At 42.5% G+C, this 24,590-nt stretch overlaps 1 protein-coding gene across 1 annotated transcript in view; it reads right to left on the reverse strand.

Moving 5' to 3' along the window:
- The window catches only part of LOC126995337 (uncharacterized), a 75,146-nt gene that overhangs the window by 20,842 nt on the left and 29,714 nt on the right, over positions 1 to 24,590 (reverse strand). The window contains exons 4-13 of the mRNA XM_050854816.1: positions 17,979 to 18,259; positions 17,647 to 17,733; positions 16,829 to 16,942; positions 14,108 to 14,203; positions 3,562 to 3,759; positions 2,980 to 3,242; positions 2,213 to 2,435; positions 1,659 to 1,778; positions 1,351 to 1,459; positions 309 to 454 (exon numbers count right to left, since the gene is read on the reverse strand). Coding sequence (XP_050710773.1) covers positions 309 to 454; positions 1,351 to 1,459; positions 1,659 to 1,778; positions 2,213 to 2,435; positions 2,980 to 3,242; positions 3,562 to 3,759; positions 14,108 to 14,203; positions 16,829 to 16,942; positions 17,647 to 17,733; positions 17,979 to 18,259 — 1,637 coding nt within the window. The remainder of the gene's footprint in view (positions 1 to 308; positions 455 to 1,350; positions 1,460 to 1,658; positions 1,779 to 2,212; positions 2,436 to 2,979; positions 3,243 to 3,561; positions 3,760 to 14,107; positions 14,204 to 16,828; positions 16,943 to 17,646; positions 17,734 to 17,978; positions 18,260 to 24,590) is intronic.

Consider the following 24,590-nt stretch of genomic DNA (forward strand, 5'->3'; position numbering starts at 1 on the left):
TGGTGAGTGGTGATGCTATTACTGATCCTATAGAGACAAATAAGTAAGAATGGACAAGCAGGTACATATAGAGACAAATATTTCTCTAATCTATTTCTCTATTTTTCTACTACTACCATTCTCCTCCTCCTGCTTCTCCTCCTCGTCTTTGTCCTCCTCCTCCTCATCCTCATCCTCGTCTTTGTCCTCCTCCTCCTCCTCCTCCTCCTTCTCCTCGTCCTCATCTTTATCCTCCTCCTCCTCCTACTTCTACTACTACTACTACTATTACTACTACTACTACTGCCACTACCACAACTACTACCCACCCTCGATCCGCATGTGTCGAGGACGAGAGCCCCGAGGGTGGTGTGGGGCAGCAGCTTGGGGTGTTGGTTGATCTGGTCCACTGCCCACAGGAAGGCCTCCACCTCCTGCAGCGTCGCTCCATCCACCTCCAGGCCGCAGTCCGCACCTGTGTCACGCCATCGTCAGTGTTAGTTAGTGTGTATAGGGTGAAGTATTGACCTGTACAATTGCTGGAGGTAGTTTGTGACAGTGTGTACGTATAAACAATATTTGTACTGTCAACAGGGCGGTAGATGAGTGGAACAGGCTTGGCAGTTGTAGTGAGTGCCAATACAATAGTCACATTCAAAAACAGATTAGATAAATTCATGGACAAAGATGTTAGACAGGGTTAGGTTCACAGGAGCTGCCTTGTATAGACCTATGTAACGGCCTCTTGCAGACTCCTTACGTTCTTATGTTGATAATTTTTTTTTACATCAAGGGAGACAGCTCAAGGGCAAAATACAAAAATGACAGCAAAAAAGCCTGCTATAGATGCTGCTCCAAATAAGAGAAAAAGAATGAGAAGCCAAGAGAGAGGTTGTCTGGTATATGCTTAAAATTATGATGCTTTAGACTACATATTAAAAACTATCTATAACTTCACATATAACTTAAGGAATGTTTTTTGTCGTTTGATGAGGAATAGAGAGAAAATGTTGATTACACGAAAGACACATAGGAAGCAATTAAGCATCAAGGAACAGGAAACAGACAGAGATGAAACTTTATCCCACTATTAATTAACCCGTCCACTGAGATTGGCACGGATTTGGCCTTCGCTGGCAGCATGGTAACATATACTCCCAGGTCTTTCTCTGCCTCTGTGGTGGATAGTGGAGTGAAGTGATATCCCTTCCCAAGATGCATGACTTTACATTTTTCTTCACTGAATTGTAGCAGCCACTTTTTGTTCCATTCCTCTAGCTTGGTGATGTCTTCTTGTAGGAAATCCACAGTCAAGGGGTTAATGATCAAGAAGAAAAAGTGGACTGATGATGTTGATGATGCTGTCCTTACCATCTGTGGAGGGGTGGTGGATGGGGAAGAGGCCGGCCACCACAACATGGTCCGCTGAGGGCTGGAAGATGTTCTGCTCCACCTCCGACACGACCGTCACGTTGCCCTGCTGTAAAAGAACGCAGAGATGAGTGGCCAAAAGAGAGGTCAGGTTCAGGAGGTCAATTTGAGTGGCCAAGAGAGAGGTCAACTTCAGAAGGAGGTCAGTTCTGGCAAGGATAAAAAATTAAGTCCCCATCAATGTCTTGGTTAATCTATTTGAGGTCTACTGAATGTGTTAATAAAAGGAGAAAAAGTATCAAGCTTACTTCCATGAGGTTGTTGGGGAGGGTGAGGCAGGCTTCACAGGTGCCTTGAGGGCAGACATTGACACGAGGGAGCAGTGCTGGAGACAACACCTCCACCGACGAGTTGTCAAACGTCATCACCTGAGAGAGGGAGAGAGGAAGTGATTACCAATGCAAAAGTCAACCAACTAATCCCATGTTATGTTCAACTGTGGAATAAATTTGACCACCTGGAAATGTACAATTCTTTTATGGCATCCTCTTTTCCTCTGGTATTCTTCTCTTCCCTTTCTTCTTTGCATAATGTCCTCATGTTCCCTTATGGGGATGGACAATTCTATGAAGATATCGCCATTCATCTTGGTTTGGAGTGGGACCTTTTGTGCCTCAAGATGCCCTTCCTGGCAGGCAAACTTACTTTAAAGATGAGAGCCTAGTTGGATTGACAACCATGACTAGCGACCCCCACCAGCCCAGCATCTCTTCTCCTAACAGGATAGAAAATAAGGTAAAACTATAAGGGATGGAAGCTGGTAGCGGTCCTTCCACCCTTCCCACACCTATCATCACCTCACCTGCCTGACCGTTACTGTGTCGTTCCAGCGCTCCGGCAGTATGGCATAGAGGCCCAGCATTGAGTCAGACAATCTGCCGGTGGTGTCGCTCCGCAGCTTCCCACCAGTCAGCCCCTTCACACTGCGGCTGCCCGGCCCATCGTGCTGGAACCTTAGGGGGCCAAGGTAGTCCAGGAGGAGCTCAGCATGGCTCATCTCCTGCAGCTTGGAACACACGCCGCGCCTGTACAGCGGCACAAATAAGTATACTCCTCCCCAATAGAAATAACGCAATACCTTTTCTTTTAGCTTTGGTGGACACAATTCAACTCAAGAAAGGCTTACACTGAGCTATTACTGTGTGGGCTTGAGTGTGTGAATGTTTTAACCTTTGGCACACACAATTCAACCCAAGAAAGACCTCCATTGAGCTATTACTGTGTGTGTGTGTGTGTGTGTGTGTGTGTGTTTACCTAATTGTAGCCTTACAGGGCCTGGGCTTACGCTCGTGTGGTCCTGTCTTCGTATCTGCATTTATCCAACTTTTCCTTAAAGCTTTGCACAATCTTTGCCGATACTACATCCTCACTTAGTCCATTCCAAACCTCTCTATTTGTTTGTGTGTGTGTGTGTGTGTGTGTGTGTGTGTGTGTGTGAAGGAGATGAGGGAGAAGGGAGGTAAAAATTATATTCTGTCTCTCATTATCATTATGTATGAACTACACAAACCCAATGACTGTGTGTGTGTGTGTGTGTGTGTGTGTGTGTGTGTGTGTTTTCTCTTTTACCTGTTTCGACACTTGAGCCTCCAGGCGTTCTTGAGTGCGTTGAGGAGGGTGAAGAGGCCGTGGATGGGTGCGAGGACAGACCGGGTGCGCGCCAACACATCCAGGTCGTCTTCCTTCAGTCGGAGGGAGTGGCACACGGGCGGAGGCTTGGCAGCACCCTCACCGGCACCCTCCCGCGGGCCGGCACCTTCCTCCTCAGGGTCAAGCTTGCACCCCTTCTCCTGCTGCAGGTAACTCAGCACCCAAGCATTCTCTGGGTTAGCCTGAGGATGGATAAGTATATGGATGAAAAATATATCTAGTAAAGTCCACCCCAATAAGTCTTTTTACACAAGCTCATCCTCATGTTGTCCAATTCCCTAATTCAGAAGTTAACTGGGACCTTCATTCTCATGACCATTAGGTTAGGTTAGGCTACATTAGGTCAATAACCACCCAATAATAGTCTTCCTACTCAAGTTCATCCTTATGCTGTCCAATTCCCTAACGCAGGAGTTAACTGGGATCTTCATTCTCTTGTCCATTAGGTTAGGTTAGGTTTGATTTGGTTAAGTTAGGTCAGGTCAGGTTGGCAGGCCGTACCTCTATCTTGATGTCCTGCAGTGTCCTCCAGTGGTCCTCAAAGTCCTGCAGGGTCTGTGGCGTGCTGCCCACCACCTGCACGGCGCGAACCAGCCGGGCCACGCGCCGCACCAGGTCCAGGTCATCCTCAGGTAGATCAGAGAGCAACCACACCAGGCCACGCGTGTTGGAGCTCTCCGCCACCACCGCATGGAGAACCTGGGGGAGGAGGAGGTGAAGATAATGATGAAGAGGGGAAGGAGGAGGGTGACAATGATGTAGAAAAGGAGGAGGAAGAAAACAATGATGATGTGGAGGAATACATAGGAAGAACAGACACCAGAAGACCTATCGGTCTATGGCGAGGGTGTCTGTTTACTACCACTACTACTAGTAATCTACGTGTGGTAGAACAGAAAGTGTGGAGGAGGAGGAGGAGAAGGATGAAAAAATATGAAGATGAAGAAGAGGAGGAGGAAGGTAAAAAAAGATGATGAAAATGAAGAAGAGGATGAAGATGACGAAGAGAAGGAGGAAGGTGAGAAAGATGATGAAGATGAGGAGGAGGAGGATGAATATGATGATGATGACAAAGGAGAGCAAGAGAAGGAGGGGGACAAGTAACCACCAAAATAAAGGCATCCCAGAATCACACGAACAACACAGGGCAAACACCAAACAGTATGAGTAACTACTAATATAACTCACATCCACCGTCTGGCGGTATTAACTTCAAACACAAAGCCTGCCAAGGTAACTGCCGACGCCAATAAACCATTTTCCACGTATTTAAGCCTCTGCATTGTTCTGTTCTTCATATAAAGTAGTATGTAGTAGTAGTAGTAGTGGTAGTAGTAGTAGTAGTAGTAGTAGTAGTAGTAGTAGTAGTAGTATCATTATCATCATTATTATTATTCCTGAGATCCATGAGAGGGCATCAATAAATTAAAGGAAAAAAAAAAATGACCCAAAAGCCGGAGTCCCCTCGTGGGCAGACATGGTTCTTAAAAATAATAAAAATCAGGCACTTTGGGGTAGGCCACTATACAAATCAAAAGTATGACTGTCTGTAAATAGTATATACGTAGTATGTAATCAAAACGGAGAGGCGAAATGAAAGCCAGAGTGCGACAGGCAATTTTCTGGGGCTTATACCACAGAGAGAGTAGTTTGACAGATTAACATAAAGGATTAGAGGTTAGGAAGATGTTTGCTGGAGTGCTGGGCGTGTCTCCAAGGCAGGGAGGACCACGTACCAGCCATACGGTACTACTCTATTCCATAACAACACGTAGTAGTAAAATATAGAGCATTTACAAATTTTAAATACAAATAAAACTCGATCCTTCCTTATAAAAGACTAAGCTTGACAACAAGGAATGCAAAAGCTGCCTATACTTTATTACGTCTTTATTCAAACTAGAATATCATAACTGAACCACAGCTAATGAAAGGGGGGAAAAATACACCTACATACATCAACTTAAAAAATAATAAGACATCCATAAGACTCCACAGGAACATGTTGTAGTAAGACACAGAGCATTCACATCCTTTTAAACAGAACTGAAACTCCTTCCTTATAAAAGACTAACCTTGACAATACATGAAAAAAAGATCGCATTATAAAACAAGGAATACAAGAGCGCTGTACCCACACTTTGTTACGTCTATATCACTATCATTACTATAGCTTATTGCAACTGAACTAGCTATGCAAATGGAAGAAAAAAATACACCTACATACATCAACTTAGGAAAAAAGAGTAAGACATCCTTGGGAGATGACTGGAAGCTGCTTGACTAAATAATAATGATAGCATGTAGTACCGGTAGCGTGTGTGTGTGTGTGTGTGTGTGTAGGTATGTATGTGTGTACGTGTGTAAGAGTGTACGTGTGTAGCCGGATAATGACCATTGCCGTTGTCTTTGCCTTGGTAGGGGGAAAAAATACGAGTGTCTGTCTCTGTCTGTACTGGGCCAAGGAAGGGGCGGCGTGTGTGTGACCCTGACGAGAATGTTAAGTACTTGGAGGGGTGACTTGTGAGTTTCTGGGGGAGGGAGGAGGGAGGGGCGAGATATATAGAGAGATAGATAGAGAGATACGTCAGTAGATGGATAGAGATAGATAGAGATAAGACGAGAATGTTAAGTATGCAGAGGGAGGGTGACTTGTGAGTTTCTGGGGGAGGGAAGGATGGAAGGGGGAGATATATAGATAGATAGAGAGATACGTAGGTAGATGGACATAGATAGATATAGACGAGAATGTTAAGTATGCAGAGGGAGGGTGACTTGTGTGTTCTGGAACGGAGGGAGGGACAAAGGAAGGGAAATAGATACATGGATAGATAGGAAGAGAAATAGAGATCAAAGGGGAAAAAAGGAAAAGAAGGAAGAAAGAATATGAGAAGAGAGGATAGATTACCATAGATTTTCGTCTCTTTTCTTTAGATAGATAGAGATATATAGATAGGTAAATACAAATAGAAAGATGGAAAGATAGATTGATAGATAGATGGGCAGATAATGAGAGAGAGAGAGAGAGAGAGAGAGAGAGAGAGAGAGAGAGAGAGAGAGAGAGAGAGAGAGAGAGACGAATAACTAAAGACGTATTAGAAGTAGTGGTCATACGTAAGAGGAGGGATGAAGAGGAGAAAATGGAAGGAGTGGTAGTAAAACCTTGAAGTCTTCGAGTAATAACAAGGGGGAGATACATTTTTTACTTATTTAGGGAGTGGCTGAAGGTGCTGGAGGCTGAAGATCTGGCTTAAAGAATAGTAACAACGAAGATATAGTTTTTTCTTAAGGGGGAGTGGCTGAAAGGCCTGGAGGACTGAAGATCTGGCTTGAAGAATAGTAACAACAGATATATAGTTTTTCTCTTAAGGGGGAGTGTCTGAAAGGCCTGAGGGGCTGACGATCTGGGTTAAACACTGGCTGAAGGACTGGAAAGGTTTCGTAAGGGCTGGAGAGGTCTGGGAGGGGCTGAGAGAAGCAAGAAGAGGATGAGGAAGAAGACGAGGAGGTGGAGGCTGAGGGGGAAGAAGAAGACGAAAGTATGTTGAGGTATACGACGAAGCAGAAAAAAAGGAAGAGGAGATGAAAACGGGGAGAAGAATGGGAAAAAAAATAGGGGTATGCGACTTAACCCGGTAGCTGCTGGGATCATGTTTCTTAAAGGCCTCTCAAATGAGAAAAATGAGAAAAAATCATCACTCACGCAAACCATTTCATAATCTATATCAACGCATTTGTGATCAGTTTATGCATCATCTATTTTGGGGGGTTTATATCATGGCAAAAATGTGGCCCGTCGCTGGTACACGGTAAAGCCACAAATTTGGCCCGTCGCTGCGACCGGGTTAACTGGAAAAGGAAGAGGAGGTGGATGTTGAAGGGGAAGAAAAAGAAGGCAAATTTTGAGATATACGACATTAATAGGAAAAGAAGGAGGAGGAGAAGGAAGATTGAGGGGACTGGAAGATAAGTTTTGGGGGCCTTGCTGAAGAGAGAGGAGAAGGAGATGAGGAGAGAAGAGGCTGAAGGAAGAGAAGAAAGAAGAGATGCTGGGGCAGGAGATGGAGAGAGGCTGGGGGGCAGAAGAGGAGTTGTGGAGGAGAGCAAAGAAGAGAGATTGGGGAGGAGAAAAGGAGCTGGGAAAGGAGATAGAAGGGACTGGGAAAGGAGATAAGAAGAAGGACTGGGGGAGGAGATGAGGGGCTGAAGGAAGAAAAGAGAGAAGAGATGCTGAGGCAGGAGAAGGAGAGAGGCTGGGGGCAGAAGAGAAGGGGTTGTGGAGGAGAGCAAAGAAGAGAGATTGGGGAGGAGAAAAGGAGCTGGGAAAGGAGATAGAAGGGACTGGAGAAAGAGATTAGAAGAGGGACTGGGGGAGGAGATGAAAGAAGAGGAAGAACTGGGGGAGAAGATAAGAGAAGGGAGGCTGGGGGAGGAGATGAAAGTAGAGGAAGAACTGGGGGAGAAGATAAAAGAAGGGAGGCTGGGGGAGGAGATGAAAGAAGAGGAAGATCTGGGGGAGAAGATAAGAGAAAGGAGGCTGGGAGAGAAGATTCTTGCGTGAGGAGAAGAGACCGAGGCTGGGGGAGGAGGACATGAGGGGGAGAGAGGGGGATGAGGAGGAGGAGGAGGAGGCGAAGGACAGAACAAGTGGACATGCAGGCAGGTCGCTTCCGGGGGTGTGGGGTGTGGACTATGCATACCCAGCTCCCCTCACCCCCTCACCCCATCAGCTCCCCCTCACCCCCACAGCATACCAAGGCCGCCCCGTATTTCCAAGGGCGCCAACGACAGCTTTTCTACCATTGTTCGTCCCAGGCAAAAAAAAAAAAAAAGTATGTGATGCGGAGGATGTTCCGTTATAAGCAAGGAATAATAATGGTAATGAAGGGTCGGGAAAAAATGAGTTAGTGATAAAAGGAGGCAATATAATGATAGAGTTGTGAGGTAAATAAGACGGGGGGTATTATTATTATTATTATTAATGTATGTATGCCGTTACGTGGGGTGGAGGGGGTGGGGGGAGAGAGAGAGAGAGAGAGAGAGAGAGAGAGAGAGAGAGAGAGAGAGAGAGAGAGAGAGAGAGAGAGAGAATACAATAAAAGAGTAGAAAAGAGAAAAGGAAAGGAAAAGAAAAGAAAAGTAAGAAAAAGAAGAAAAAAAAGAGAAGGGAATAGAAGAAAAGTAAGAGAGAGAGAGAGAGAGAGAGAGAGAGAGAGAGAGAGAGAGAGAGAGAGAGAGAGAGAGAGAGAGAGAGAATACAATAAAAGAGTAGAAAAGAGAAAAGGAAAGGAAAAGAAAAGTAAGAAAAAGAAGAAAAAGAGAGAGAATACAATAAAAGAGAAGAAAAGGAAAGAAAATGAAAAGAAAAGTAAGAAAAAGAAAAGAAAAACAAAAGAAAAAAGAGAAGGGAATAGAAGAAAAAGTAAGAGAGAGAGAGAGAGAGAGAGAGAGAGAGAGAGAGAGAGAGAGAGAGAGAGAGAGAGAGAGAGTTATATCAAGTTATACCAGCAAACAAGCCTTGGCCTATGCACCTCAGCGGCGTTTTTCTTCAATATTTAAACGATTTACGATTTCAACCCTTGCCTCGTGAACCTACACAAACAGTTATATAGTTTGATAAAAGTTAAAACTCCACCCAAACTGACGTAACAAACACACTATATACTCGATTTGGTAAGAAGTTTGAAGGCAATACATAAGCCGGAACTGTCTGTCTCGGAGGAACATACAAATTAATGGATTGGGATAGGGAAAGCGAGCACTTACATAATCGTTGAAGATATGCCGCTACGGTAAGATATATGGTAAGAAATTTGTAGGCAATATAAGCTGGAACTGTCTGTCTCGGATGAACATACAAATTAATGGATTGGGATAGGGACAGCGAGCACCTACATAATCGTTGAAGATATGCCGCTACGGTAAGAAATATGGTAAGGAATTTGAAGGGAATACATCATCTGGAACTGTCTGTCTCGGAGGAATATATGTTAATGAATTGGGATAGAGACAGCGAGCACCTACATAATCGTTGAAGATATCCCGCTACGGTAAGAAATATGGTAAGAAATTTGAAGGGAATACATCAGCTGGAACTGTCTGTCTCGCTGAAGGACTGTAGAGGTTTGGTAAGAGCTGGAGAGGTCTGGGAGGGGCTGGGAGAAGCAAAAGAGGATGACGAAGAAGACAAGGAGATGGAAGCTGAGGGGGAAGAAGACGAAATACATATACCTACATAAATACCTATATATATAAACTAGGCTAGGGACAGCAGGCACCCACAAAATCGTTAAAGAAATGCTGTTCTTTAGGTGAAACATAAATTATAAGCGACACTGATAGCAGGCACTCACAAAAATCAAGGTAGAAATTACGCAGATATGAAGAAAAAAAAATCACGCAAGAGGGATGGCCAATATCTATAATCAAACAAGGACCGAATGGCATTTTTTTTTACAACAAAGGAGACAGCTCAAGGGCACACAAAAAAAGGAAACAATAATAAAAAAAAACCGCTACTCGCTGCTCCTAAAAAGAATCCAAGGAGGTGGCCGAAAGAGGGGTCAATTTTGGGAGGAGAAGTGTCATGATACCCCGGGACAGGAAACACCCGGATATGGCGTTGAAGACTAGTAAAGAAGCTCGAGTTGGGAGATGGGATTTCAGACAGGGACATTGAGCGATAAAAAAAAGTGTCTGGGTGGAACATATTAAAAGAAAACATTGACAGCCGGTATGTACAGAAATGATATATAAGTACCGTAGATTAGAAGAAACTCACGTATACACCACAAACAGTTCACACACACAAAAAAAAAGTGGAGCAGTGGTAGAGATCTCGCCTCATAATCAAGAGTTCCTGGGTTCGATTCCCGGGCGGAGTGAAGACGGATAGGCAGTCTCCTTCAATCCGTGCTCCCTCCTGATCCCTATGAGCAATGTATGGGTGCCGGGTGTCAGTCAAGGGTGTGTTTAGTAGTAGTAGTAGTAGTATAAAAAAAAGCGTCTCATAATGCGAGCCGTTGAGTAGCACAGCACAGCGAGAATTTTTAGATGTGGAACCAAACACCATGCATTACATTCCTCGCAAAAATAGTAGTAGTAGTAGTAGTAGAAGTTGTAGTAGTAGTAGTAGTAGTAGTAGTGTGAGTAGTATAGTAAGAGGACGTGAGCAAGTTCTTGGGTGTGAGGTTTAAGCCGTGCCCAAAGATCCGTCATTTGTGAGCTCCGAAGACAAGGAAGTACTATATAGCTGGTGATCACGAGTCTATCGCTTGGGCAGACCGTGGTGAATTATACACGCATACCCCTTGTAAACACCACCCCCAGCTTGCCATGAGTCGGTGAAGGAAGGGTGTAAGAAAGGATCTGAAGCTTAGGGTCGTATTTTAAAACATTTCGTCGCCCAAGTTCACATATTTGACAAGGCTCTCGTAGGAGCTGTAGGTCTTTCCAGGGGTAGTTTAATGATCCTGGTGGTAGTTTGACCCTTCTTCTGTGCCATGAACCTTAAAAAACACTCATGAAAACCCGATTGATCCCCTCTTTGACCTTTAGAAATAGTTGATGTGAGAAGCGATGCGTGTCTTAAAATACGCCCCTAACCATTCCCAGAGATCCGTCACCTGTGAGCTCCGAAGTCAAGGAAGTACTAGCCGGCGATATCGAGTCTAGCGCGTGAGCAGACCATGGTGAATTAAACAAGCATACCCCTTGCACACACCACCCCCAGCTTGCCATGAGTCGGTGAGAGGTGAGAGAGGAGGTGGCAGCCAGTTTACTTGCCCTATATTAAAGTTTCCCACACACACAGCCAAGGACACCATCACAAAGTTGTCTTCAGTTTTTTGTATTCGGCGATTTATCTATTCGTTCACAGCAGACATTTATATACACGTTTATTTTTCTTGTTTTTGTTTTTGGCTTTTTCCGTATTACTTCACACACACACACACACACACACACACACACACGAACCGCAATAGTCTATACATTCAGTCTATACAGGATAAACATCATTATACATACAGATAATACAAATAATGAACAGAATACTGGATTTCATTAGGTTCAAGAAGCGTCTCAGCAACAGAAGCGCTGAAATCATCCCCAAAACTATATTAAGTAATCGATCTCATCTCCACTCTACCGTACAAGGCTTTTAATCCCCACAATAGGAAGGGCATGCGCATATTAAGACCCAGGGCGGAGAGATCGAAGAGGAGGACAAAAACGATGCGTGGGTTAACAAACTCGCTCCAGAAGGATAGACTTTAACGGCTAACTTACTTAATTTGCATTCCCTTCAAAGGCGAAAGGTTTGACTTGAGATTATATATGAATGAAGGTCTTTATAAGGATGATGTTAATGATGTTCTGGAATCAAAAGAGAAAGGAGGAAGATAAGAGAAGGGAAGGATAGACTTAAGCGTTTTGACAATGTATTCTCTTAAGGCGAAAGGTCGGTGAATACTGAGGTTTATAAAGGCAAGGCAAAATTGGTGGCATAAGCTAGAGCTGTACGTTGCCTCGGTGCTCATCTCCGTGGCATTGGCGCATGAAGAGGATAAACTTAAACGGTTGACTTTTAATTTGCGTTTCCTTAACACGGTAGCTGCGGGGAACATGTATCTTAAAGGCCCCTCTGAGCGAATTAATGAGAAAAATCATCACTCGCGCAAACCATTTCATAATATATAGTACCAATGCATTTGTGATCAGTTTGTGCATCATCTGTTTGGGGGTTTATATCATGGTAAAAATTTGGCCCATCGCTGGTACACGGTAAAACCACAAATTTGGCCCGTCGCTGTTACCAGGTTAAGGCGAGAGCTGCGTGAATATATTGAGGTTTGTAAATGGCTAACGGGATTTATAAGGATGAGGTTAATAAGGCTCTGGCAGCAAAAGAGAAAAAGAGAAAGGAAGGAAAGGTAAGGTAAAGATTGGGGCTCATCGTCGCATTGGCCCAAGAAGAGAAGGATAGACTTAAACATTTTGACTTTGCATTCTCTAAGGCATTAATAAGGTTCTGGCAGCAAAAGAGAAAAAGAGAAAGGAAGGAAAAGTAAGGTAAAGATTGGGGCTCATCGTCGCATTGGCCCAAGAAGAGAAGGATAGACTTAAACATTTTGACTATGCATTCTCTTAAGGCGAAAGGTGGGCGCATACTGAGGTTTATAAATGGATCAAGGGCTTTCTAAGGGAGACGTTCATAAGGTTCTGGCAACAAAAGAAAAGACAAGAGAGGAAGAAAAACACGACTTAATTAAAACGTTTTGACTTTGCATTCTCTTAAGGCGAAAGGTGGGCGCATAGTGAGGTTTATAAATGGATCAAGGGCTTTCTAAGGGAGACGTTCATAAGGTTCTGGCAACAAAAGAAAAGAGAGGAAGAGAAACACGACTTAATTAAAACGTTTTGACTTTGCATTCTCTTAAGGCGAAAGGTGGGTGAATACTGAGGTTTATAAATGGATCAAGGGCTTTCTAAGGGAGACGTTCATAAGGTTCTGGCAACAAAAGAAAAGAGAAGAGAGGAAGAGAAAAATGACTTAATTAAAACGTTTTGACTTTGCATTCTCTTAAGGTGAAAGGTGGGCTCATACTGAGGTTTATAAATGGATCAAGGGCTTTCTAAGGGAGACGTTCATAAGGTTCTGGCAACAAAAGAAAAGACAAGAGAGGAAGAGAAAAATTACTTAATTAAAACGTTTTGACTTTGCATTCTCTTAAGGCGAAAGGTGGGTGAATACTGAGGTTTATAAATGGATCAAGAGCTTTCTAAGGGAGACGTTCATAAGGTTCTGGCAACAAAAGAAAAGAGAAGAGAGGAAGAGAATAATGATTTAATTAAAACGTTTTGACTATGCATTCCCTTAAGGTGAAAGGTGGGCGCATACTAAAGTTTATAAATTGATGAAGGGCTTTATAAGAATGACGTCCAAATAAGGTTCTAACCGTAAAAAGAGAAAGGTTGGACTCGCAGTAATGAATTTGTTAGAGAAATTCAGATTCAATAAAGCCATACACAAGAATCGGTTCATTTTAATAGAGTGGTTAAAGAGTAGAACAGAGTTGGATGTGACATGGTGAGTGCTAATACGATCGATACCTTCAAGAAAACGCTGGATGAATTCATAGATAAGGATGATGGGTGGTGTTGGATTTACAAGCAACTTTTTCTTTTTCTTTTTTCCTCTTTTTTGCCCTTGAGCTGCCTACTCTCCTAAAAAATAAGCAAGTCATATATCACGGCAGCCAAGCTAAATCAATTTCACCCACACCCGTATTATCAAACCTATCGGCGCCCCTGTTCGCCTATTTGATGTTGGAGCCCAGGCCGACAGAGACTTTCTGTCGGCCTGGGTTGGGGCTATGTGGCAGAGCAGCGGCAAGGGGAGAAAAGGATCGGCATTTCTAGTCACCTCTGCCTCTGACGTCAACTGTTTCCAAAGGCCAAAAAAAAAGATACGTCGGGTTCTTATGAATGGTATTTTAGGTTCATGGTACAGAAAAAGGGTTAAACAACTCTGACATCAACTATTTCCAAAGGCCAAAAAAAGAGATATGTCGGGTTCTTATGAATGATATTTTAGGTTCATGGTACAGAAGAAGGGTCAAACTGCCACCAGGGTCATATGACTATCCCTGAAAATGCCTACAACTCCAACGAAAGCCTTGTTAAAATACATGTGCTTGGGCGAAGAACTTTTATCATACGACCCAAGGACCCGCGGTAGCAAAAGCAAAAACGATCTCGCCAACCTGGTTTCACAGTGGGACCGAACATCAGGGCCAAAAATTTTATGTTCATGGTACAGAAGAAGGGTTAAACTACCACCAGGGTCATATTACTATCCCTGGAAATGCCTACAACTCCTACGAAAGCCTTGTCAAATACGTGTTCTTGGGCGACGAACTGTTTTATAATACGATCCAAGAAACCGCGGTAGCAAAAACAAAAACGATCTCGCCAACCTGGACCGAACATCAAGGCCAAAAATAGAGCTTACCTGTGCTGTGGAAAAACACTAATCAACACTCACCTGGGTCAGCACCTCTCCGCTGGCCACCACCACCACCCCCGACACACGCCCGCTGGCCACCGCTGACCGCACTAGCTGACGGTACTGCAACTCAACCTGGGGGGTACATAGAAGGAGGTTGTCATGGTGGTGGTAGTGGTTGTAGTGGTTGTGGTAGTAGTAGCAGTAGTAGTAATAGTAGTAGTAGTAGTAGTAGTAGTAGAAAACAAAATAATAGAAAAGAAAAAAAAAGGAAATAAGAAGATATAAAAAAGGAGAAAAGAAAAAGAAAGAGGAGGAAGAATATAAGAGAAGGAAAGTAGTATAATAGCAGTAGTAGTAGTAGTAGTAGTAGTAGTAGTAGTAGTAGTAGTAGTAGTAGTAGTAGTAGTAGTAGTAGTAGTAGTAGTAATATAAAATAAAATAATAGAAAAGAAAAAAGGAAATAAGAAAAGAAAGATATAAAAAAGGAGAAAAGAAAAAGAAAGAGGAGGAAGAATATAAGAGAAGGAAAGTAGTATTTTTTATAGTAGTAGTAGTAGTAGTAGTAGTAGTAGTAGTAGTAGTAGTAGTAGTAGTAGTAATAGAAAATAAAATAATAGAAAAGAAAAAAAAAGGAAATAAGAAAAGAAAGATATAAAAAAGGAGAAAATAAAAAAGAAAGAGGAAGAAGAATGTAAGAGAAGGAAAGTAGTATAACGTAGTAGTAGTAGTAGTAGTGGTAGTAATAGTAGATCCGCCATTGAAGGAAGACCACACCCTACCACCACCACCACCAAAAAAAAAAGAAAAAAAAAAAAGGTCATGCCCAAAAGTGCCCTTAACATTTATCAACTACTCGAGTACTGACCATAAAAACAACATCAACAACAACAACAACAACAGAAACATTCCATAGTTAGGTCGATTCCAAACCATATACAAACAACAACAACAACAACAACAACAACAACAACAACAACAACAACAACAACAACAACAACAATAATAATAAACAATAATAAAGTGTTCCTGTTTTTACTCTACCTGAAATTCCACTCTGGACTAATTATTGTGAGGAGGCAAAAAATGTGAAGAATATATTGTAGTAGAAGTTACGTTATTCTCTCTCTCTCTCTCTCTCTCTCTCTCTCTCTCTCTCTCACTTTTACTTTCTTTTTTTTACATTCTTTCGTTTCTCTTCTCTTCTCTCTCTCTCTCAATGGAATGTCTCTCTCTCTCTCTCTCTCTCTCAGAGGTCAAGAACGCGAGAGAGAGAGAGAGAGAGAGAGAGAGAGAGAGAGAGAGAGAGAGAGAGAGAGAGAGAGAGAGAGAGAGAGAGAGAGAGAGAGAGAGAGAGAACGTAAATACTACAATATATTTTTCACATTTTTTGCCTCCCTGTTTGGTCAGTTCGTAACATTAATCTAGAATGGAATTTCAGGCAAGAAAACACAACTAGAGAAGAGAAGAGAAGAGAAAAGAAGAGAAGAGAAAAGGGAAGAAAAGAGAAGGAAAGAATATAAAAAAAGGAGAAAACAAGAGAGGAAATAAAAGGAAAATGAATAATAATAAAAGAAAAAGAGAAATGTAGAAAGAGGAGAAGGGGAAGAATAGGTGATAGGAGAAAAGAAGAGAGTAGAAGGAAAGAGAAAAGGGAAGAAAAGAGAAGGAAAGTACAAGAAAAGGAGAAAACAAGAGAGGAAATAAAAGGAAAATGAATAATAATAAAAGAAAAAGAGAAATGAAGAAAGATTAGAAGGTAAAAAATAGGTGATAAGAGAAAAGAAGAGAACGAAATAATATATAAAAGAAAAGACGAGCAAAACAAGGAAGAAGAATGAATAATAATAGAAAAAGAGAAATTAAAATAAAAAAGAAAAGAAAAGGGAGAAGAGACAAGAGAAGAAAAGAGAAGAAAAGAACATAAAAGAAGAACATAAGCGAAAAAAAATGAAAGGATAATAAACGACAGAAGAAAAAATAGAATAAAAGAGAAATAAAGAAAGAAGAAACGAGGAAAAGAGAAGAAGAGAGAAGAGGAAAAAAAAGAAATAATTAAAAGAGGGACTTCCAAAACCACGATACACAACATTATTAATTAAATCCTTGAAATGGAAGAGTGTTTGCCTTGAAGAAGCACACACACACACACACACACACACACACACACACACACACACACACACACACACACACACACACACACACAACAACAGACACACCCACCCAACCCACCCCCTAACCCCCCACTACAACCCACACCCCAACACACCCTGCCCCATCCCCCCCATCTACACTCCCCCTCCCCCCTCCAATCACCCCACAACCTCCTCAACACACCCCACCACACATAACCTCCTCCTACACACCCACCCACCCACAGAATCCCTCCGCCCACAACCCCTCCACCCCTCACCGGCACCAACCCACCCCCTCTCAGTCTCACCCACCCCCCAGTACACTTACCCTAATATCCACGACCTCCTACAAGCAACCCCCTCCTATAATACCCATCCACAGGCTCTAACCTCATCCCTACCCATCCACATCCAACCCCCCCAACACCCACCCCCCTACCCCCCCAATATCCACAACCCCCTCCTACCCACCCACGCCCTCCCCCAAACCACACCCAAAAACTGCCTCTTACTCCCACCCCTAATCCACATCAGCCCTTTCCCCCAGCACTCCTACTCCTCCACTACTACTCCCCACCCCCAAACCCCTCCCCTCAGCCCCTCCTTCACCCCCCTTACATACCTGGGCGGCTGCGTCAGGTGTGGCAGCGGTCGGCGTGGCGTCCTTCGTGACCGGCGGGACCTTCACCACCGAGCTCAGACACACGTTCCTCGCCGCCGCCTCCTCCGTCACCACCTGCAACACGGAAGGGCGGGGATTAGGTACAGTTGTAGTAGTGGTAATAGTGTAAAGGGGCTATTACACTGGGCAAATTTTCCGTGGATCTTCAGTCAAACCACGATTTCCGCTGGCGTGGTTCTCATATTTCCGTGGTTTTCTGACGTGTCCACGATCTTCCAAAGCTACGGTAGAGTTCCTTGAAGGGCGGCGGTATTACTCACCATCATCATCAGAAGCAATAACAAGAAACAAATGAGAACCACGCTAGCCGAAATCGTGGTTTGACTGAAGATCCACGGAAAATTTGCCCAGTGGTGATAGTTGTAGTTCTAGTAGTATTTTGGGGCCTACATACCCACATTCCAGCTTTCGTAGAGGTCAAATTAGTATTTCCGTGGGTAGTTTTATGAGCCAAGTGATATTTTGACAAGGGTTCCGCACCTTGGATGTGAAAAACACTCATTAGAACCCGACTCCTCTGTTTTGTGACCTTGATAAATGTTTGTTATGAGAGCCGAAAGCGTCTGATAATGTGAACCGTTGAGTAGCACAGCACAGCGAGAGTAGTAGTAGTAGTAGTAGTAGTAGTAGTAGTAGTAGTAGTAGTAGTAGTAGTAGTAGTAGTAGTAGTAGTAGTAGTAGTAGTAGTAGTAGTAGTAGTAGTAGTAGTGGTTATGGTGTGTGTGTATATATGGTTATCCCTGCGTCCATAACCTTACCTTGGCCACGGCGAGGGAGTATGGGTCCGAGGCGGTGAGCAGGCTAGCAGACCCCCAGCCGAGATGACCCAGAAAGGACACCAACGCCTGGGGGAGGGACGGGGGGCAGGGCGTGAGGCAGGGATGGACACACACACACACAAAAGTAACATTCATAGTAACAGTAATATTCTTAAGGGCATCAGCGGCGGAGCAGGGCCTGAAACCTCATCAACGGTAAACGGTAAACGGTAATCTTTTCTATATATACCTTTTGCCTAATTCCTGCACCGTCTACCTACCTGAAGAATAGATAGACAGGTAAACAAAGAGATATATCAGCCTGGCCTCACCTCTCCTCTCTGATGGGGCGGCAGGAGGGATGCTGGCGGGAGATGCAACACAGGAACATTATACTGTCGCAGAAGAGCTGACAGGCCGTGGTGCGTGGAGGCCACCCCCGTGAGGTCCATTACGCCCACCGCCTTCAGAGTGTCGTTGGCGGAGGAGGGGGTGATGGAGGAGGGGCAGGAGGAGGAGGGGGAGGAAGGGCCTTCGCGCAGGACGGGGAAGACCTCTCCAACGCCCTCCGCGGCTCTTGATTCCCGTCCGCAAGAGTCATAGATGTGGAGACCTGAGGATGGACGGGAGGGTTATGTCAGTCAGTCAGTTAGTCAGTTGGTCAGTTAGTCAGCTAGTTAGTTAGTTGATGAGTTGGCAATAGCAGACGGACATTTTTTTTTTTTTACAACAAAGGAGACAGCTCAAGGGCACAAAAAAAGGAAACAGTAATATAAAAAAAGCCCGCTACCCGCTGCTCCCACAAAAAAAAAATCAAAAGAGGTGGCCGAAAGAGAGGTCAATTTCGGGAGGAGAGATAGAGGTAAGGGTGTGTGAACAAACGCTACCTGCTTCTACCTAAGGACAGCAGGATTATGATTTCAATGCACACCTGATAGTGATCCAAATAGGGAGGCAATGTTGATGACAGTATCTGAGGAGTGATTCTTCTTTTCCTTCCTCCCTTCCTCTTATCCTTTTTCTTTCCTCACCTGTCCCCCTCCCTAAATTACCCTCCCTCTTTACCTCTCCAACCCCTCTCTCTCCCTTCCCCTCCGTTCTTTCCTCTTAAACACCTCCTTTCCTTCTCCTCTCCCAACCTACGCTGTTCCTCTCCCTTCCCTTCCATTCCTCCCTTCCTTCCCTTCTCTCTCCTAACCTAAGCTGTCCCTCTCTCTCCTTCCCTTCCCCTCCATTCCTCTTTTCCTTCCCTTCCCCTCTCCCAACCTAAGCTGCTCCTCTCCCTTCCCTTCCATTCCTCCCTTCCATTCCTCCCTTCCTTCCCTTCTCTCTCCTAACCTAAGGTATCCCTCTCTCTCCTTCCCTTTCCCTCCATTCCTCTCATCCTTATTTCATCTCTCCCTTTCTCTCCTTTCCTTTCCTCGCCATTTCTTCCTTCCTTCTTCTGTCCTAACCTAATCTGCTTCTCTCCCTTTCCCTCCCTTTCCTCCTTCCTTTCCTCTCTCCCAACCTTTGCTGCCCCTCTCCCTTTCTTCCGCTCCACTTCTTTCTCCCTTTCTCCTCCTAAACTGCCCCTCTTCCTCCCTTCCCTTCCCTCCCTTTCCTCCTTTCTTTCCTCTCTCCCAACCTCTGCTGCCCCTCTCCCTTTCTTCCACTCACAAAGAAACACAAAGAAAGAACAAACAACAGCAGACCTGCTGGTCCTTACGAGGCTGTTTGTGACAAGCTACACTAACTATCTAATCAAAGGTGGAAGATGAAGGACAGCAAAGGCGAAGGCTCCTCCCCCCCCCCCCCCCATCCCTCCAGCCAAAGCTGGCAGAAAAGGAAAAAGAACCATGCAGCATGGAAATTATGTAGGAAAGAGGAGAGAACTACCATTACTGCTACCACTAACCGGGCGATAAAAGCGGACAAGGACACAAGTATTTGAAAGAACTTCCCGTTATTACGACAATGAGTAATATCTTAGTTGCTGGTTGGATTCAAAACACTTGTTTAATCTATTCTTGAAGGCCGTAACTGTTGTACTATCAACGACATCACAGGGTAGAGAGTTCCAAACATTAACAACTCGATTGAAGAAGAAGTGTTTAGCTTCGTGCGACGAGAATCTTTTACCACTTATCTTCAAATTGTGATTTCTTCTTGTTCTATTTGATCGATCAATTGTAAAGTAATCTTCCGCACTAATATCACTGAATCCTTTAAACATTTTAAACACTTTTATTAGATCGCCTCGCATTCTTCGTCTTGATAGGCTGAATAAATTTACTTTTTTAAGCCTTTGTTCATATGATAAATTTCTCAACCTAGGAATCATCTTTGTTACTCTTCGTTGAACCCGTTCCAACTTTTCTATGTCTTTTCTGTAGTAGGGAGACCAAAACTGTACACAGTACTCTAGACGGGGTCGAACCAACGAATTATACAGTTTTAACATTACTTTTTCCGATTTATTATTAAAGACTCGTCCGATGCAGCATCAATTTAATTCAAGTTTCTCAGTTTTAACTACAATGCTGACTGGGCTTTAATTAACTCCATATCCTATATAGTGATTCCAAGATCCTTACTTTATTAATTACAAGCATTCCCGATAATACACTTTACGCGATTACTTTATAATTACATTTTTTTCATTTATTGGCCATTCATCATTTATAAGGTATTTATTCATTTTTATTTTAGATTTTTATGATAAGTTATTCTAGCTTTATATTAGCATAGCTATTCGAGCAATTTTGTGTCATCACTTTAATTTTGAAATTTTCATTTCAATACGATATCATGTATCATTTATCATAAATAGCATTTAAAAATATCAAAAATAAGCACTGATCACTTCTGACATCGAACATCGACATCCGTCCATTCCTTCTTTTCCCCGTTTAGAACTACTCTAGAGCCTCACTTCAGAATGTTACTGAAGATAATTGTGAAGAATAGTTTACTGAGCAATCGTTCAGTTTACTGAGGTATCCGCCAGAAAATGCTTAAAAAATTATACTATCAATCTATGATTTGATTTCTCCTATAAAATATAAAATAAATATAAAAAAAAAATAAAAGAAAAAAACAACTAAAAATGAAACGTTTGAATTATTTATTATAATTTTTTATATTATTATTATTATGATATATTTTTATATTAATTTTCTTTTGAAGAATTTCACCCGAATGTCATTAAATGATATCTTAATTAATAAGTGAATATTTCGATGATGACTTGTCCCTTTTTCGAAAATTGGTGTTTTTAAAAAACCTTTTCTTTTCCGAAGATTGATTTTTGGTTTGATATTTACTTTTCCAGCTGTTTTTGATATTTATAAGTTTTGAAAGATTTATTTTTAAGACGTGTTTTAATTTTTTTGCTTAAGGAGTTTTTTTTTTTTTTTTTGGTACTTTCTGCTTGCTTTAATCTTTTCTATTTAATTTTGTCATGTCACTACCACGATTTTTCGGTCCTATAATCCAGCGGTTGAGGTGATAAAGTTGTTTCGTCGGTAATAAACAATGATCGTAAATACTTCTAATTTGTTTTTATTTTGTAAAAGTTATCTTCATTTGTAGTCATTTCATTTTCATTAGCAAGTAGTTACTTTTTTCATTATGATTTAGTGATAAAAAAATTATTTTTTAATTAAAAAAAAAAAAAAAGGATTTTTTTTTTTGTTTTATATATTCTATATTTATTTTTTTTTTTTCGCTTGTTTTATTAATTTTTTCTTTTTTGCGAATTCCGTCCAGTTTAGTTTTGTTTCTCATACTCTGAGTTGATGATGTGTCTCTACTACGCGTTTTTTTTTCGTTAGGCCATTATTTTATTTTCTTCTTACCATCTGTGTTTCTGTCACGATCTGGTCGGACGCATACGCATATGGTATTGTTCTATATATTGTAATGTTATTCCAATATTTATCAAAGCCAATTTTTATCAATTTATCATGCCGAGATTCCAGTCCAGTCAGAATTATTTAGATTTGATCGGATTCTTCTTAAATTGCTCTTCGCTCTACTGATAATCTTTACTTTTTTCTACTTTACTTTTTTTACTTTCCTTCATATTGATGCTGAATGGTGATGTCGAATGAACTAAAATTGACAAAATTGGACCAACATTTAACTAGATCATATAATTCAGCTGTCGTTGAAGCTAAGGTATATTTTATTTTTTTCCTGTTTGATTTCATGAACGGCAAAAACGACGTGTTGATTCAAGTCACTTTGTATACAGGTCGACCCCTGTATGACAGTTCAACGGTTTCCCCAAATTTTCCATAAAGTCTACAAGTTCAAACTTTACGCAACTGCTACTTGTTTCTAATTAATAATAATTTAAATAATTCACGTCTGATAAAGTGGTCTGTGGAGATGGTCTGTAGATAAGTCCAATTACTATTTTTTTTTTTTTATTTTTTTTTTAAAATAAAACCGTGTTCATTGGTTATTATATTTTTTCTGGATACTGGATGGAGTGGATATGTGGATAATAATAACGACGCCCTCTCTTGTCTGTTCTCTCTTTCATGAAAGATGTATAATGGTACGTAATCTTATATTCCGCAATGAAATCTTATTTGAAGTGTTTTATCAAGATTCTGTGACTCCGATGATTGATAATGATTTGTAGTTGCGAGGACTTCTAAGTCTTCAAATTTGTTACGTAGGCTGCGAGCGTTTATATATCAAGCTTTAATGTGATGCGAGTCGGGGTTTTTGCGGGTTGAGTGCTCCCTTACGGTGGCGCTGCTGGTGTTCTCGCCTCCGCGTTTTTTGGCTTTCGAAGAGCCACTTGGTCACAGAGCAGCCTCCCGAAACGGGCTGCTCCAATAGGGTTTAAGTGGATGCCATCAGCAAGGAACAAGTCTGAATCGTAGTAAAAACTGTTCCACAAGTTAGCGAACTGGACGTTTTCTTGTGAGCAAAGGGACTGAAGTCTGTTGTTTGTGCTGAAGGCCTTACTGTAAAAGCTAGATTCGGCACCGACCCTCGGGAAGATTCCTGAGATTATGATGTTACTGGCATCCGTTTTACGTTTATACTGCTTGATCATGCGGCGGTATTTCTAAGGCAGTTCCTCAGAACGGGTTGTCTTTACGTCATTTGTCCCCGCATGAATGACAAAGAGGGTGTTTCGGTCGGCATTTCTCGTGACATCATCGCACGCTGCGAAGATGTCGTCCAGTCTGGCACCTGGATAACAGTAACGTTTTCTGCGGCCGTTTGATGAACGACCACAGAACTCAACCAGCTGGCCACGCACCATGGAGTCCCCAACTAGGCGAGTCTCGAACTCATCCTCAATGGTGTCTGCCAGCATCTGGAACCTATTGAAGGTAGTGGGGGTCAGTAAATCCTTGGTTGCCTGCTTCGGTTTGGCTCCATTCCTTACAGGTTGGAACCCGACATCCTGTGAAGCAGGAAGAGAAGCGTTAAGTGGGGCAGGCTGGAAGTTGTCCTGTGAGGCAGGCTGGGAGTTAGCCTGTGAAGCAGGCTGGGGGTTAGTCTGTGAGGCAGGCTGGGGGTCAGCCTGTGAGGTAGGCTGGCGGTTGTCTTGTGAGGCAGGCTGGGGGTTAGCCTGTGAGGCAGGCTGGGGGTTAGCCTGTGAGGCAGGCTGGGGGTTAGCCTGTGAGGCATGCTGGGGGTCAGCCTGTGAGGCAGGCTGGCGGTTGTCTTGTGAGGCAGGCTGGGGGTTAGCCTGTGAGGCAGGCTGGAGGTTAGCCTGTGAGGCAGGCTGGGAGTCAGCCCGTGAGGCAGGTAACACGTCCACCCGTGAAGCAGGAGGGTCGTCTGGAGAGGGCAGTCTCGGTGGAGGGCCTGTCCACCATCGATGGTGGTCACTGCCACATTACTTAAAACAAATTCCTGAAGGGCTACAAATTTCTTTTCTCCTCCTAAACTGCCCCTCTTCCTCCCTTCCTTCCTTTCCATTCCACCTATTTCCTCCGTCCTTTCTCCTACCTTTGTAAATAATTCGCGTATTCTCAGAGACTTTATGCTCTCACAACAACTATGTCTCAAGACCAAAAAGTAGATGAGTCGAGTTCTCGTGAGTGTGACTTTTTACGTTCATGGTGCAACAGAAACCTTGTCAAACTATCACTAGCCTCATAAAACTATCCATGGACACACTAACACAAATTCCACCAAAGCCTTAGGGGCCATTTAAGATATAACGTAACTTTTAAGGGGGGGAGGGGGGTGTGAAGTTTTATGAGTGCGGCAGGGGGGGAGGGGGTTGCAAAATTACATAGTTACATAACATTTTCAGAATTTTTCATGTTATAAGAGATGTGCTTATAGAATGTGTAGAATATTTTTCCTGTTTTAAGAGATAGAATTAAGAGATAGAATACGAGATAGAAGAGACAGAAAAAGAGTAGAATGTGCGTATAGAATGTGTAGAATATTTTTCCTGTTTTAAGAGATAGAATTAAGAGATAGAATAAGAGATAAGAGACAGAAAAAGAGTAGAATGTGCTTATAGAATGTGTAGAATATTTTTCCTGTTTTAAGAGATAGAATTAAGAGATGGAATAAGAGATAAAAGAGATAGAAAAAGAGTAGAATGTGCTTATAGAATGTGCAGAATATTTTTCCTGTTTTAAGAGATAGAATTAAGAGATGGAATAAAAGATAGAAGAGATAGAAAAAGAGTAGAATGTGCTTATAGAATGTGTAGAATATTTTTCCTGTTTTAAGAGATAGAATTAAGAGATGGAATAAGAGATAAAAGAGATAGAAAAAGAGTAGAATGTGCTTATAGAATGTATAGAATATTTTTCCTATTTTAAGAGATGTCCTAACAGAATGATGAGAGGGAGTAAACTCTTATAAATACTTTTGTGATATTTTAGTTTACAAGACTATGGTATTTAAATTTTGGGGGTTCTACTTTGTGAATAACATAAAGCAATATCACAGTTTGAAAATAAAAATAT

The sequence above is a fragment of the Eriocheir sinensis genome, chromosome 8 (assembly GCF_024679095.1).
Source record: "Eriocheir sinensis breed Jianghai 21 chromosome 8, ASM2467909v1, whole genome shotgun sequence".
Lineage (NCBI taxonomy): Eukaryota > Metazoa > Arthropoda > Malacostraca > Decapoda > Varunidae > Eriocheir > Eriocheir sinensis.